The 14,384-nt window shown below is 39.0% G+C and overlaps 1 protein-coding gene across 1 annotated transcript in view; it reads left to right on the forward strand.

The window, feature by feature from the left end:
- Positions 1-14,384, forward strand: part of LOC124788221 (intraflagellar transport protein 172 homolog) — a 339,228-nt gene that overhangs the window by 88,045 nt on the left and 236,799 nt on the right. Inside the window, exons 9-11 of the mRNA XM_047255402.1 lie at positions 6,984-7,328; positions 9,788-9,900; positions 9,982-10,160. Coding sequence (XP_047111358.1) covers positions 6,984-7,328; positions 9,788-9,900; positions 9,982-10,160 — 637 coding nt within the window. The remainder of the gene's footprint in view (positions 1-6,983; positions 7,329-9,787; positions 9,901-9,981; positions 10,161-14,384) is intronic.

A 14,384-nucleotide genomic window follows, 5' to 3' on the forward strand; every position in this document is an offset into this window, starting at 1 on the left:
AGAATTTTCTAAGAAATGTAACATTTCATCATCAGAAATGTCCCACTAACAAGACATGTTAGAAAAGATCTTTCATCAACAAAAAGTATTACCTGAATGACACGATATAAACTGTGGCAGACTGGTATGCATGTGTGCCAAGACACAACAATGAACAGCAACAACTCTGCATGGATTGTTGATTGTTGCTGCTTTATTTTCGGATTATTAATGTATATTGAGAGGAGAAATTACACGGGTGTCAAATTGACTTCTTGTGCTGTTCTAGTTGTATTGAATGAAATGTCCAAGGAAATATAAATATTATGTAAATCCTAATATGTCATCAATATAATGGAAGGAAACATTCCACGTGGGAAAAATTATATATAAAAACAAAGATGAGGTGACTTACCGAACAAAAGCGCTGGCAGGTCGATAGACACACAAACAAACACAAACATATACACAAAATTCAAGCTTTCGCAACAGACTGTTGCCTCATCAGGAAAGAGGGAAGGAGAGGGGAAGACGAAAGGAAGTGGGTTTTAAGGGAGAGGGTAAGGAGTCATTCCAATCCCGGGAGCGGAAAGACTTACCTTAGGGGGAAAAAAGGACAGGTATACACTCGCACACACGCACATATCCATCCACACATACAGACACAAGCAGACATCATACACTTCTGCCTCGACTGGCATCTCTGCCCAAACTCTTTGTCTTTAAATATGTCTGCTTGTGTCTGTATGTGTGGATGGATATGTGCGTGTGTGCGAGTGTATACCTGTCCTTTTTTCCCCCTAAGGTAAGTCTTTCCGCTCCCGGGATTGGAATGACTCCTTACCCTCTCCCTTAAAACCCACTTCCTTTCGTCTTCCCCTCTCCTTCCCTCTTTCCTGATGAGGCAACAGTTTGTTGCGAAAGCTTGAATTTTGTGTGTATGTTTGTGTTTGTTTGTGTGTCTATCGACCTGCCAGCGCTAATATGTCATCATAAAGAGGAGAGAAAAGTCATATGGTTTCATCATCGAAGCAAAAAATTGCAAATGCCATGACCAAAACAATGTGACAAGGTTAATTGTGACCCCTTCCACCATTCTTGTGTTAAAGAAATCTTTGGATAAAAGAGAAGCAGATGAATAAATATCAAGTTCTTAGCTGAAAAGCCAGTACTAAGTAAAGAAGGAAGACGGGAAAGGGATACATGGAAAGGATGTATAGAAGGGCTACACAAGGGAAATGAACTGGAAAGTAATATTATAGAATGGGAAGAGGAAGTAAATGAAGATGAGATTGAAGATATGGTATTACGAGAAGAATGTGACAGAACAGTGAAAGACCTGACTCAAAACAAAGTTCTTGGAGTGAATGACAGTCGCTTGGAATTATTGAGATCTTTTGGAGAGCCAGTCACGACAAAACTATTCCTCATGGCATGCAAGATATGTGAGGCAGGTGAAATACCCTTGATTACAAGAAGAATGTAATAATTCCAATTCCAAAAAATGGCAGGTACTGATGGGAGTGAATATTATCAAAGTGTCACTTTAATAAGTCATGTTTGCAAAATACTGACACTAATTATTAAGAGCAGAATGGAAAAACTGGTAGAGGCCGACCTTAGGGAAGAACAGTTTGAGTTCTGGAGACATGTATGAACATGTGAGGCAATACTGAACATACAACTTATCTCAGAAGATAAGTTGAAGGAAGGCCAACCTATGTATACAGCTTTGGTAAATTTAGAGAAAGCATTTAGCAATGTTGACTGGAGTATACTCTTTGAAAATCTGAAGGTAATGTAGATAAAATTGAGGGAGCAAAAGGTGATGATGTACAACCTGTATAGAAACCAGGCTTCAATTATAAGAGTCTAAGGATTGAAAGGGAAGCGATTGAGAAGGGAATGACACAGGTTTGTTGCCTATTCCCAACTTTATTCAGTCTGTGTGTTGAACAAGCAGTAAAAGAAACTAAAAAGACATTTGAAAAGAGAACTAGAGCTCAGAGAGAAGAAATGAAAACTGTGAGTTTTGCTGATGACATAGTAATTCTGCCAAAGACAGGAAAGACCTTGGAAAAATAATTGAATGGAATGAATGATTTCCTGGAAATAGATTGTAAGATGAGTATCAACAAAAGTTAAACAATGTTAATTAAATGCAGTTGAATTAAATTAGGCAGTGCTGACGGAAGTAGATTAGGAATGGGACACTAAAAGTAGTACTTGAGTTTCACTATTTGCAGCAGAATGACTAGTAATGGCCAAGTAGAGATGGTATAAAATGCAGATGTCTATAGAAAGAAAAGCATTTCTGAAATAGAGGTGTAGAGTCTTGTGTTGCAAGGAAGCTTGTTGTTATGAGTGGCCGGTATTCTCCTCCTACAACAAAAATGCACACATGGATGAATAAGGTTCTGTGTCGTGGTACAGGTTCATCAGCAATAGTCCTCTTGTAGACTCATGTAAAGTACAATTCTGGTTGACATAAACTAGTCCCACTATAGTCACTAATCTGGTCGCTATATACTGTCAACGCCTTTGATGAACTGAATCCGCTCTATGAGTAAACTGACAGATGCGAAACTGGATGATTAAGGGCGGCATTCTGGGCAGCAGTGACGACCTAAATACATGCTGTCGAGATGGCATTAGCAGCGTGTTGCTTGTGGGTGTGTCTCTGGCCTCTCTCGTGATAGGAGTGGTTGATGCAGCGTCTACTAATCGATTGTCATGCTTCATATTTGCCGATCAGTGTGCTGGTGACAGCTTATGCCAGCATAAGAAGAATTTGTGAATATCTAGGATAAATTTAAGTATCATTACTGAAGATATTTGTCTGAAGCATGGATGGGCAATCCGGCCCTTGTCAGAAATTCGTTGGAAGGAGAGAGAGGCGCTCACATAGTACTTCCCCAGGAATCTGTCTTTGGATATTTCCACGATTGTTTGCCTCACCTCAGATTTGCAGCTCATGAGACAGACCAGTGAAAGTTTGCTTACTCCACACTTGCACAATGCCATTTCACCGCCACTGGATTTGAAAAACAAAGAGAAACATTTTAACAGTCTGAGTGCAGTAGTATGGCCCATGTGCTCATGTGCATGTGAAAGTGAGAGAAGAAACAACTCACTACTATAAAAGGGGGGAGGGGGGGGGGGAAGTATTTTCGCCTCTGGATCAGTGCTGACAACAAACAAATGTTACTACTTACTGCTTTCATTTATCTTCACATTGATAGACCTCAAACATTGATAATATAATCAGTGAGACAAAAATTACCAACTACTCACAAAATACGCCAATTTGAACAATGGCAATAGGGTGCCATTCATATCGTTACATTACCCCACAGACATTAACATCACAGATGCCACAGCTTTGTATTTTATATGCCAGGAGTGTTGTTGTCACATCACGTGATTAGGGAGCCTGCGAGCTTAAGTAAGTATGTGATTCAGACCCGCGGTCACTAAAAGTTGATTACACCTGGTCTGGAGTGTAACTTTGAATGGAAAGGAAATATGAACAATATGCAGTTCAGATAAGAAGAGAACAGAAGTTTTTCAGATATGGTGTCACAGAAGAATGTTGAAGATTAGATCAGTAGATCGAGCAACTAATGAGAAGGTATTGAACCAAATGGGAAAAAAAAGAAATTTATGGCACATCTTGAAAAGAAGGGATCAGTTGGCTGGAGATATTTGGAAGCAGAAAGGAATTAAGTGCACGGTCAAATGGACGTAGGTTTCAGTAGCTATTCAGAGATGAAGAGGACTCACACACACACACACACACACACACACACACACAAACACAAACACAAACACAAATAAATACCGAGAAGAATTTTTATTCTGTTTGCTGTATGAATGCATGGGCAATGTATGACTTCGTCTAAACGGACATGAAAGAATTACTCTTTGAGCACTGGTAGATTTACGCAGTATGTGAGACATTCAAGGGTTGTACATTTGCTAAAGAAAGCTTAGACAGAAGATGAAGGAGACTACAGATGTATCACCCTGATATCATTATTTAAAAAATAGATTTAATCATGAATGGTAGTTTACTGAATTACTCGAACAAATATAACCTTATCATCATAACAGTTTGACTTAAAAAGTAAAGTAAGTGAGACAGAATTTGAAAAAGTGCTACTTAATGATACAGACAATGTTGTTGTTGTTGTTGTTGTGGTCTTCAGTCCAGAGACTCGTTTGATGCAGCTCCCCATGCTGCTCTAACCTGTGCAAGCTTCTTCATCTCCCAGTACCTACTGCAACCTACATCCTTCTAAATCTGCTTAGTGTATTGATCTCTTGGTCTCCCTCTACGATTTTTACCCTCCACGCTGCCTTCCAGTACTAACTTGGTGATCCTTTGATGCCTCAGAACATGTCCTAACAACCGATCCCTTCTTCTAGTCAAGTTGTGCCACAAATTACTCTTCTCCCCAATTCTGTTCAGTGTCTCCTCATTAGTTACATGATCTACCCATCTAATCTTCAGCATTCTTCTGTAGCACCACATTTCGAAAGCTTCTATTCTCTTCTTGTCTAAACTATTTATCGTCCATGTTTCTCTTCCATATGTGGCTACACTCCATACAAATACTTTCTGGTAACGACTTCCTGACACTTAAATCTATACTCGATGTTAACAAATTTCTCTTCTTCAGAAACACTTTCCTTGCCATTGCCAGTGTACATTTTATATACTCTGTACTTCGACCATCATCAGTTATTTTGCTCCCCAAATAGCATAACTCCTTTACTACTTTAAGTGTCTCATTTCCTAATCTAATTCCCTCAGCATCACCTGATTTAATTTGACTACATTCCATTATCCTCATTTTGCTTTTGGTGATGTTCATCCAATACCTTCCTTTCAAGACACTGTCCATTCCGTTCAACTGCTCTTCCAGATCCTTTGCTGTCTCTGACAGAATTACAATGTCATCAGCAAACCTCAAAGTTTTTATTTCTTCTCCATGGATTTTAATTCCTACTCCAAATTTTTCTTTTGTTTGCTTTATTGCTAGCTCAATAGATAGAATAACATCGGGGATTGGCTACAAACCTGTCTCATTCTCCTCCCAACCACTGTTTCCCTTTCATGCCCCTTGACGCTTATAACTGCCTTCTGGTTTCTGTACAAAACAAAATTTTTAAGGATGAATATCGGCTGGGCCGTCAGTTGGAATGGAATGAGCACACAAGGATACTATAAGGTAAAGATGATTATTGATTTATGTATTTTGTACTTCACAGAACATTTTCAAAATTGTATACCCTCAAAATAATGTTAATTAGGCCTAATACACTTATTCCAGAATTTCAGTCATTGGTGCAGAGATTTTGAATTTTCACTCTGTAGTGGAGTAAATGCTGATTTGAAACTTCCTGGCAGATTAAAACTGTATGTCAGATCAGGACTCTTTCCTTTTCTCATAAATGACAAAGGTTCCAAGTTGAGTCCCGGTGTGGCATGCAGTTTTAATCTACCAGAATGCTTCATTAACAAAAACTGTTTTTAAAGGTGTTCAAATTTATTCTGCGTAGTGATTCTAGGATTTTTTGTTTCATGTCTTCTGTGTCCTGAAAATCTACCTATTTAGGTCTCTTTTTGCTGTAAGAAACAGGAAGAAGTCGCAGAGAGTAAAATTCAGTGAGTACTAATGGTGTGAAACCATTTTTACTTCTTTTTGGCCAGAAACTGCATGACCCATAATGCTGTGTGAGTGGGAGTGTTGCCATTGTAGAGAAACTAAACATTCAATCAACAAACACAGCTGATTTTTCTGCAGTGCCTCATTAAATCATTTTAGCATTTGAAGTTAGTAATGCTGAAGAATAGTGGTACATTGGGCGACAAATTCATTTTACACTGTCTCCTCAATTTTGAAAAAACAAAACTACACTATTTTCACTGTGGTTATCACATCTTCAGCTGTTTTCAGTCATGATGATGTAGAAGTCCTCCAACTGGGGTGATTGTTGCTTGGTTTCTGAGCCCCGATGGTGGTCTGCACTAATGATTTCCCCAATGGCAAACAGATTTTTATACTGGCACATTGTTCTGTCATGACTGCTACCATGGAATTACTGAATGTGTGAATTAGCTTTGTTGTACAATCTTGTCTAATCTTATCTATTCTGATGTAACTGACACCTTTCTGTGATACAGAAGCAATTTTTCTTAGACTCAGAAATACATACATATGTTTCAAAAATCCACAATGGATTCATTTCATTCACAGCTTTGGATTTTCTATTTGTTATGCATTCTTCTTGCTTATAATTGCTACTTGATGTTGCAAACAAAATTCTGAGTGATAATTTCGTGTATCGCTGCATTCATTTTGGAACGTTAAGTTTGATATCCCTCTTGATGCTTTTTAGAGAAGCAGGCTATATTTCAGCACAAGATTTCAACCTATGATTTCTCTCTATTACTGTCAACAAAATTACGACCATATCACTACCTTCTATATGGACTGATCACGTTCATGTACACTTATAATATAATATTCAAATTATTTAATGGGAAGGTGTCTAATATTTGTGATTGAATAAACATCTCCAATTTAGGCATCTAAAGTGCTAGATTAATCCCAGTCAATCCACAGTGGTGTAAGAAGATTGCAGACTTGTAGTACCTTCTGTATATGCAGTGTGCATTTGTAGTAACTTCTGCATATGCCAGTCTCCAGCATTGACACAAATGCTGAAGTTACATAAAGAGGAATATGTTACCCATAGGTATAATGTGTTCGATCGTTTAGTTACATATCAATTTCTCATGTTATTGTACCACATACGTTACAATTTATAGTATTAATTGATATTTCATAATGATAAAATTATTTATGAGAAAGTGTGTCTCACAATATCAATTTCTTACATATTCAGTTCATCCCGTACATTTTAATTATTGAACAAATGTTAATTTAAGCTTACAACTGAGTTCTAATTAAACATCTATATCTTCCCCATTACAGGCGAATGGTATGGAAAAACAAATTTGAAATGGCCTATGTTGGTCCTAGTCAGGTTATCATAAAGCCTCTGAGTACGGAGCTGCAAGGCATAATTTTAAAATCCCAGTACGGATATGAAATTGAAGATGTTCGGATCATGGGTGAGGATAGTTACGTATTTGCTCGCACTTCAGATACAATACTTGTTGGAGATCTGACACGTAATTTGTTAAGTGAAGTTGTCTGGCCAAATACGGGGTGTCATGAGAAAGTATACTTTGACAATCCCACAGTCTGTCTAATTTTCAATGCTGGAGAACTGAGTCTGGTTGAGTATGGAATCAATGAAATCCTTGCATCTGTTAGGTAAGTAACTGGAACATAGAAGTAAGTTTATTTTTACATCCAAATTTAAACAGAAAATTACAAATTTGTATTTTTTAAATATGTGATGAAAATAGTAAGTGACACACATGTAAATGCGCATTCTCTTGAAATAAACTTTTCATAAAATGTTTTGGTTCTATTTGTATGCTGTTTGTGAACACACTGAAAAGGCTAATGTTTTCCACAGCATTAGTGAACTGTGTCTGGTAGAAACTTTCTCAAATTGCAATACACTTATATGATTGTAAAATACATAATAATAATTGACATTTTAACTTTTATCTCTTATCCACCATTTTTTAATTATATCTTTTCTCTGTTCTACATTTACATGTGTACTCCCCACAAAGGAGGGTGTTTCATACCAATATTAGTCACTTTACGTTCCTGTTTATTCACACATTCAAACAGTATTCAAATATAAAGTGAGGGAAAACTTACCGTATCTCAACTTATCTCTTCTTATGATTTGAAGCACAATTTACTGTCTCTGAAAGCTAGATAGTCATTGGTTTTTTTGTGGTTCTCTCAGCTCTAACCCTCTTGAAGATTCAGTTAGTATTAAGTTTCACAGAGTTAACTTTTGATGTTCTTAGTTTGACGTGTGTCAGTTAGATTGCCTTATATTTTGATGGCATCTTTGACTAGCATCGTCATAGGCTGATGAACAATTAGCTGTTTTTATCCGGGTTGGACAGAAACACATTTCATCACAGCTTAGTTACATATAAAATCTATCCACATATTCAAGAATTTACAATCAAGTGATGTCAGCACATTATTAGCAAGGAGAAAGATGCACACATTAATTATCAACAGCTTTACAATCATGAACGTGGAATAAATTTTCAACTGCCAAAATTGCAAAAATCATTTATTCATATAGATGACTGGTTTCGGCAATTCTCATTGCCATCTTCAGATGTGCAAAAGATGAGACTGAAAATGCTAGGATACCGCAACTAACAAAACAGCACATATAATTATATCCAAAATTTGCAGTACATGGAATAGCAACATATCTGTGTTTACGTCATTATGGAATCTTCTTCTTCAGTATTGTAAGTGGTGCTATACAATGTAGTTAGTTAGTCACATGTTCCTGAGATCATTTTGCATGATAGATCATAATGATTTGGAATGAGTCATTTTACATTCACATTGAAAATTAATTTGTACATATGGTTACATTCTGAACATTTCTAAGTTTGGCAGTTCAAAAGTAGTGTATATGTTAGAAAGTATGGATGATACGAAGAAGAAAATTGTGTCATGCCCTTGTGTACTCACATATTTCTTGAAAGAAAAATCACACAATACTTGTACAGTAGTACATATAACACAGTGGGTCATAACTGACAATAACAAACATAGTAGAACCAAAATTTATTGACAGTCACCTATGGTGTTGGTTTACACAATTCTTCCCTGCCTTATGCACTTCTTTCAAGAGGCCCACTTTTTTCTAAGGTGATTTCTGAAATCAGTGAAGGTAGTTTAAACCTGTCTTGCAACTCCAAGGAAATGCATATTTCTGTCACCAAATATGTTTCATTTAGATATTTATTTGCTCACATCAGGATGCGCCGTCTCCTTGCAAGTCTTTTTTAGATATTTCCTTGTTTTCACTATTGTTTCTTGTAGCATAGCTGCACAGACAGATTGTCAATTTATGTCTTAACTATCCTTGAGATCTCAAAAATTTGTAAGGGAAAAATGCTAAAACTTGCCTGTAAATCAAACAAATAGCAGGGAATCTCATTTGGGGAAACTTGTGGCAACCCTGGGTATTTTGATGTTCCATGTATTGCCAATCTTGCATGTATAATTGTGTGTGCCGTTATGTTAGTTGCTGTATCCTAGCGTTTTCGGTCCCATCTTTTGCAGATCCGAAGATGGCAATAAGAACTGCTGAAACCAGTCATATATGTGAATATGTGAGTTTAACAATCTTGGGAGTTGAAAATTTATTCGGTATTGATAATACCACAGATCGCCCCCCACACTGACAATGTCAGAAGTGTATAGCTTGACAGTCTTTCCCAGATCTGCTAACAACAGATGAGTCAATACGGTCTCAGTCCAGTATTTGAAAGGACTAACTAGACAAAAACAGCAAGACGAACATAAAGTCAGGAGTGGATGAATGACTGTAGTGGCCCCACATTTAGGCAGAATTGTGGGTCAATGGTCTGGCCAATATAATCTTGTTCACTGAGCCACGGAACAGAGTCCACAAAGTTGCTTTCAGTGCTTTCTGGCAAGCTATGTGAATCACTCCCACGCTGATAGACAAGACCAGCTTGCAGTAACAGATGCTATTGTGTTGAATGAAGGTTATATTGGTATGTTTATGCATTCCATTTATGCTTGTTTCATATGTGCAGCAACATAGTTTTTTTCTTTTCTTCTAAGTTGTATTATGTTTCTATTTTCAGAACAGAGTTTGTTAATCCTCATCTTGTAAGTGTACGGCTTAATGAAAGATGTAAAGCATCTGAAAATAATAAGAAATTGGCATATTTGCTAGATCTGAAGACAATTTGCATATGTAAGTGATACTGATAGTAGAAGTTGCTGATTCTTTGTAATTGTCATATTGTATGCAATGTCTTAATAACATATTTTTCAGTGGATCTTGTGAGTGGTGCTACAATAGGTCAGCTGAGTCATGACTCCAAGATTAACTGGTTAGAACTGAATGAAACAGGCCGCAAACTTCTTTTCCGAGACAAAAAGATGAGGCTAAACATTTTTGATATTCCATCAACAACAAAGACATCCATACTGAATTACTGCACATTTGTTCAGGTATGTTTTTGGAATGCTTAAAATATGAATTTTGCTGTTCCATTTATATCTACATGTACATTTATACTCCGCAAGCCACCCAGTGGTGTGTGGCGGAGGGCACTTTACGTGCCACTGTCATTACCTCCCATTCCTGTTCCAGTCACGTATGTTTGCAGGAAGAATGACTGCCGGAAAGCCTCCGTGCGCGCTCAAATCTCTCTAATTTTACGTTTGTGATCTCCTCGGGAGGTATAAGTAGGGGGAAGCAATATATTCGATACCTCATCCAGAAACGCACCCTCTCGAAACATGGACAGCAAGCTACACCGCGATGCAGAGTGCCTGTCTTGCTTAGTCTGCCACTTGAGTTTGCTAAACATCTCTGTAACGCTATCACGGTTACCAAATAACCCTGTGACGAAACACACTGCTCTTCTTTGGATCTTCTCTATCTCCTCTGTCAACCCGATCTGGTACGGATCCCACACTGGTGAGCAATATTCAAGTATAAGTCGAACAAGTGTTTTGTAAGCCACCTCCTTTGTTGATGGACTACATTTTCTAAGGACTCCCCCAACGATATAGGCCTATAGTTTTGCACATCTGCTCGATGACCCTTCTTGAAAACTGGAACTACCTGTGCTTTTTTCCAGTCATTTGGAACCTTCCATTCCTCTAGAGACTTGCGGTACACGGCTGTTAGAAGGGGGGCAAGTTCTTTTGCGTACTCTGTGTAGAATTGAATTGGTATGCCGTCAGGTCCAGTGGACTTCCCTCTGTTGATGATTTCAGTTGCTTTTCTATTCCTTGGATACTTATTTTGATATCAGTCATTTTTTTATTCGTTCGAGGATTTAGAGAAGGAACTGCAGTGCAGTCTTCCTCTGTGAAACAGCTTTGGAAAAAGGTGTTTAGTGTTTCAGCTTTATGCGTATCATCCTCTGTTTCAATGCCATTATCATCCCAGAGTGTCTGGATATACTGTTTTGATCCACTTACTGATTTAACGTAAGACCAGAACTTCCTAGGATTTTCTGTCAAGTTGGTACATAGAATTTTACTTTCGAATTCACTGAAGGCTTCACACATAGCCCTCCTTACGCTAACTTTGACATCATTTAGCTTCTGTTTGTGTGAGAGGTTTTGGCTGTGTTTAAATTTGCAGTGAAGCGCTTTTTGCTTTCGCAGTAGTTTTGTAACTATGTTGTTGAACCATGGTGGGTTTTTCCCATCCCTCACAGTTTTACTCGGCACGTACCTGTCGAAAACGCATTTTACGATTGCCTTGAACTTTTTCCATAAACACTCAACATTGTCAGTGTTGGAACAAAAATTTTCGTTTTGAACTCTTAGGTAGTCTGAAATCTGCCTCCTATTACTCTTGCTAAACAGATAAACCTTCCTCCCTTTTTTTATATTCCTATTTACTTCCATATTCAGGGATGCTGCAACGGCCTTATGATCACTGATTCCCTGTTCTGCACTTACAGAGTTGAAAAGGTCAGGCCTGTTTGTTATCAGTAGGTCCAAGATGTTATCTCCACGAGTAGGGTCTCTGTTTAATTGCTTGAGGTAATTTTCGGATAGTGCACTCAGTATAATGTCACTCAATGCTCTGTCCCTACCACCCATCCTAAACATCTGAGTGTCCCAGTCTATATCTGGTAAATTGAAACCTCCACCTAAGACTATAACATGCTGAGGAAATTTGTGTGAAATGTATTCCAGATTTTCTCTCAGTTGTTTTGCCACTAATGCTGCTTTGTCTGGAGGTCGGTAAAAGGAGACAATTATTAACCTAGCTCAGTTGTTGAGTGTAACCTCCACCCATAATAATTCACAGGAACTATCCACTTCTATTCCACTACAGGATAAACTACTACTAACAGCGACAAACACGCCACCACCGGTTGCATGCAATCTATCCTTTCTAAACACCGTCTGTGCCTTTGTAAAAATTTCGGCAGAATTTTATCTCTGGCTTCAGCCAGCTTTCTGTACGTATAACGATTTCATCTTAGGTGCTTTCTATCAGCGTTTGAAGTTCCGGTACTTTACCAACACACCTTCGACAGTTCACAATTACAATACCAATTGCTGCTTGGTCCCCCTCCTGCCCCCTTTGAGGCTGTTGCCCTTTCTGTACTTGCCCGAGGCCATCTAACCTAAAAAAACTGCCCAGCCTACGCCACACAACCCCTGCTACCCGTGTAGCCGCCTGCTGTGTGTAGTGGATTCCTGACCTATCCAGCGGAACCCGAAACCCCACCACCCTATGGTGCAAGTCGAGGAATCTGCAGCCCACACGTTCACAGAACTGTCTCAGCCTCTGATTCAGACCCTCCACTCTGCTCTGTACCAAAGGTCCGCAGTCAGTCCTGTCGATGATGCTGCAGATGGTGAGCTCTGCTTTCATCCCGCTAGCGAGACTGGCAGTCTTCACCAAATCAGATAGACGCCGGAAGCCAGAGAGGATTTCCTCTGATCCATAGCGACACACATCATTGTTGCCGACATGATCAACCACCTGCAGATGGGTGCACCCTGTACCATTCATGGCATCCGGAAGGACCCTTTCCACATCTGGAATGACTCCCCCCGATATGCACATGGAGTGCACATTGGTTTTCTTCCTTTCCCTTGCAACCATATCCCTAAGGGGCCCCATTACGGGCCAGACGTTGGTGCTCCCAACTACCAGTAAGCCCACCTTCTGCGACCGCCCGGATCTTGCAGACTGAGGAGCATCCTCTGGAACAGGACAAACAGCCATGTCGGGCCGAAGATCAGTGTCAGCCGGAGACAGAGCCTGACACTGGTTCATCAAACTGGAGAGGCCTTCCGTTCAGCCCTCCGGAATGTCTTTCGCCCCCTGCCACACCTCGAGACGACCTCCCACTCTGCCACTGTTGAGGTGTCAGCCTCAATGTGGGCAGTATCCCGAGCAGCCACAGCTGTAGTCCGATCGGGGGATGTGTGGGACGAGCTGGCTGTCCTCGACAAACCCCCGTCCGGACACCCACAGTGATGCCCATTGGGAACAGCCTCAAGCTGCGTGACCGAAGCCAACACTGCCTGAAGCTGGGAGTGAAAGGATGCCAACTCAGCCTGCATCCAAACACAGCAGTTGCAGTACCTATCCATGCTAAATACTGTTGTGCAAAGAACGTCTGAACTAATCTACAGAGAGCAAAAACAACTCAACACAAAATTTTAATGGTTACTAAAATACAAGACTGCCTAGTAAATGCAGTAATGCTGCTACGTGCGCACTGCTGACACACTGCTCGGTGGCAGAAGGCTAACTGTAGTGTCAGTAATGTACAAAGACTATTTGGAAGAAATAAACAAATGACAGACGACTACGCAACTTTACACGTCACAGATATTAAAATGCAAATCTGTCCCTGCTAATTACGAAACTACACAATGATTTGACGGATTTAACTAAACAAGTGCGCTAGGAATACTCAAACAAATTTTCAACTTTACTACTACACTTATATGAATGCTAAACAATCTCTGTAAAACTGTTGACAAGAGGCACTCAAATGAAGAGATATCAGTTAACAAATTCTGACATTGCACATTAATAATTCCCCTATAGCTGCTAAGTCCAAGTGTAAGCAAGAATGTCAGCCTTCAAGATTCAGAAAGGAATTAAAATTATACCCAGTTGTACATATCATTCATTACGTATTAAAAATGATTCCAAGAATGTCATTCTTCGAGTCACCAGAAATGAAAAAGTAATGTGACAAGAGATTTATTTTATAGAATGAATGTTACAATATTCCAGAGAACTATAAAAGCCTGAACCTTCAGCTATCTTCTATATGGTAATGTTATCTGAAGTGAAATAGTAGCATGTCCTCCATGTGTATAATCATGAAGATACACACACCTGTTTAGAAATTATAAGTAACAATCCATCGTCCATAAATGTACCATACAATGATTCTACTTTTTGCATCTTTTTTTCAAAAGGAGGGCTGTGTGTAGGAAAATGATTGATGATTTGTTTCTGTGTGAGCTTGAACATCTCTAGTTTTTCCATGTTGGGCTTTGTATAGGACGTAATTGGAAGAAAGCACTATGTTTCTTGGCTTATAAACTGAAATTATGTGAGTAAACCTTTACACAGTGCTCATTGTCACTCCAATAGGAGATTATTGAACATTGCTAAGGCGTTTTTGCAAACATTGAATACAAGTGAGTAAGCATATTGCCCTCCTATGTATT

This window comes from Schistocerca piceifrons, chromosome 3 (genome assembly GCF_021461385.2).
Source record: "Schistocerca piceifrons isolate TAMUIC-IGC-003096 chromosome 3, iqSchPice1.1, whole genome shotgun sequence".
Taxonomy (NCBI): Eukaryota; Metazoa; Arthropoda; class Insecta; order Orthoptera; family Acrididae; genus Schistocerca; species Schistocerca piceifrons.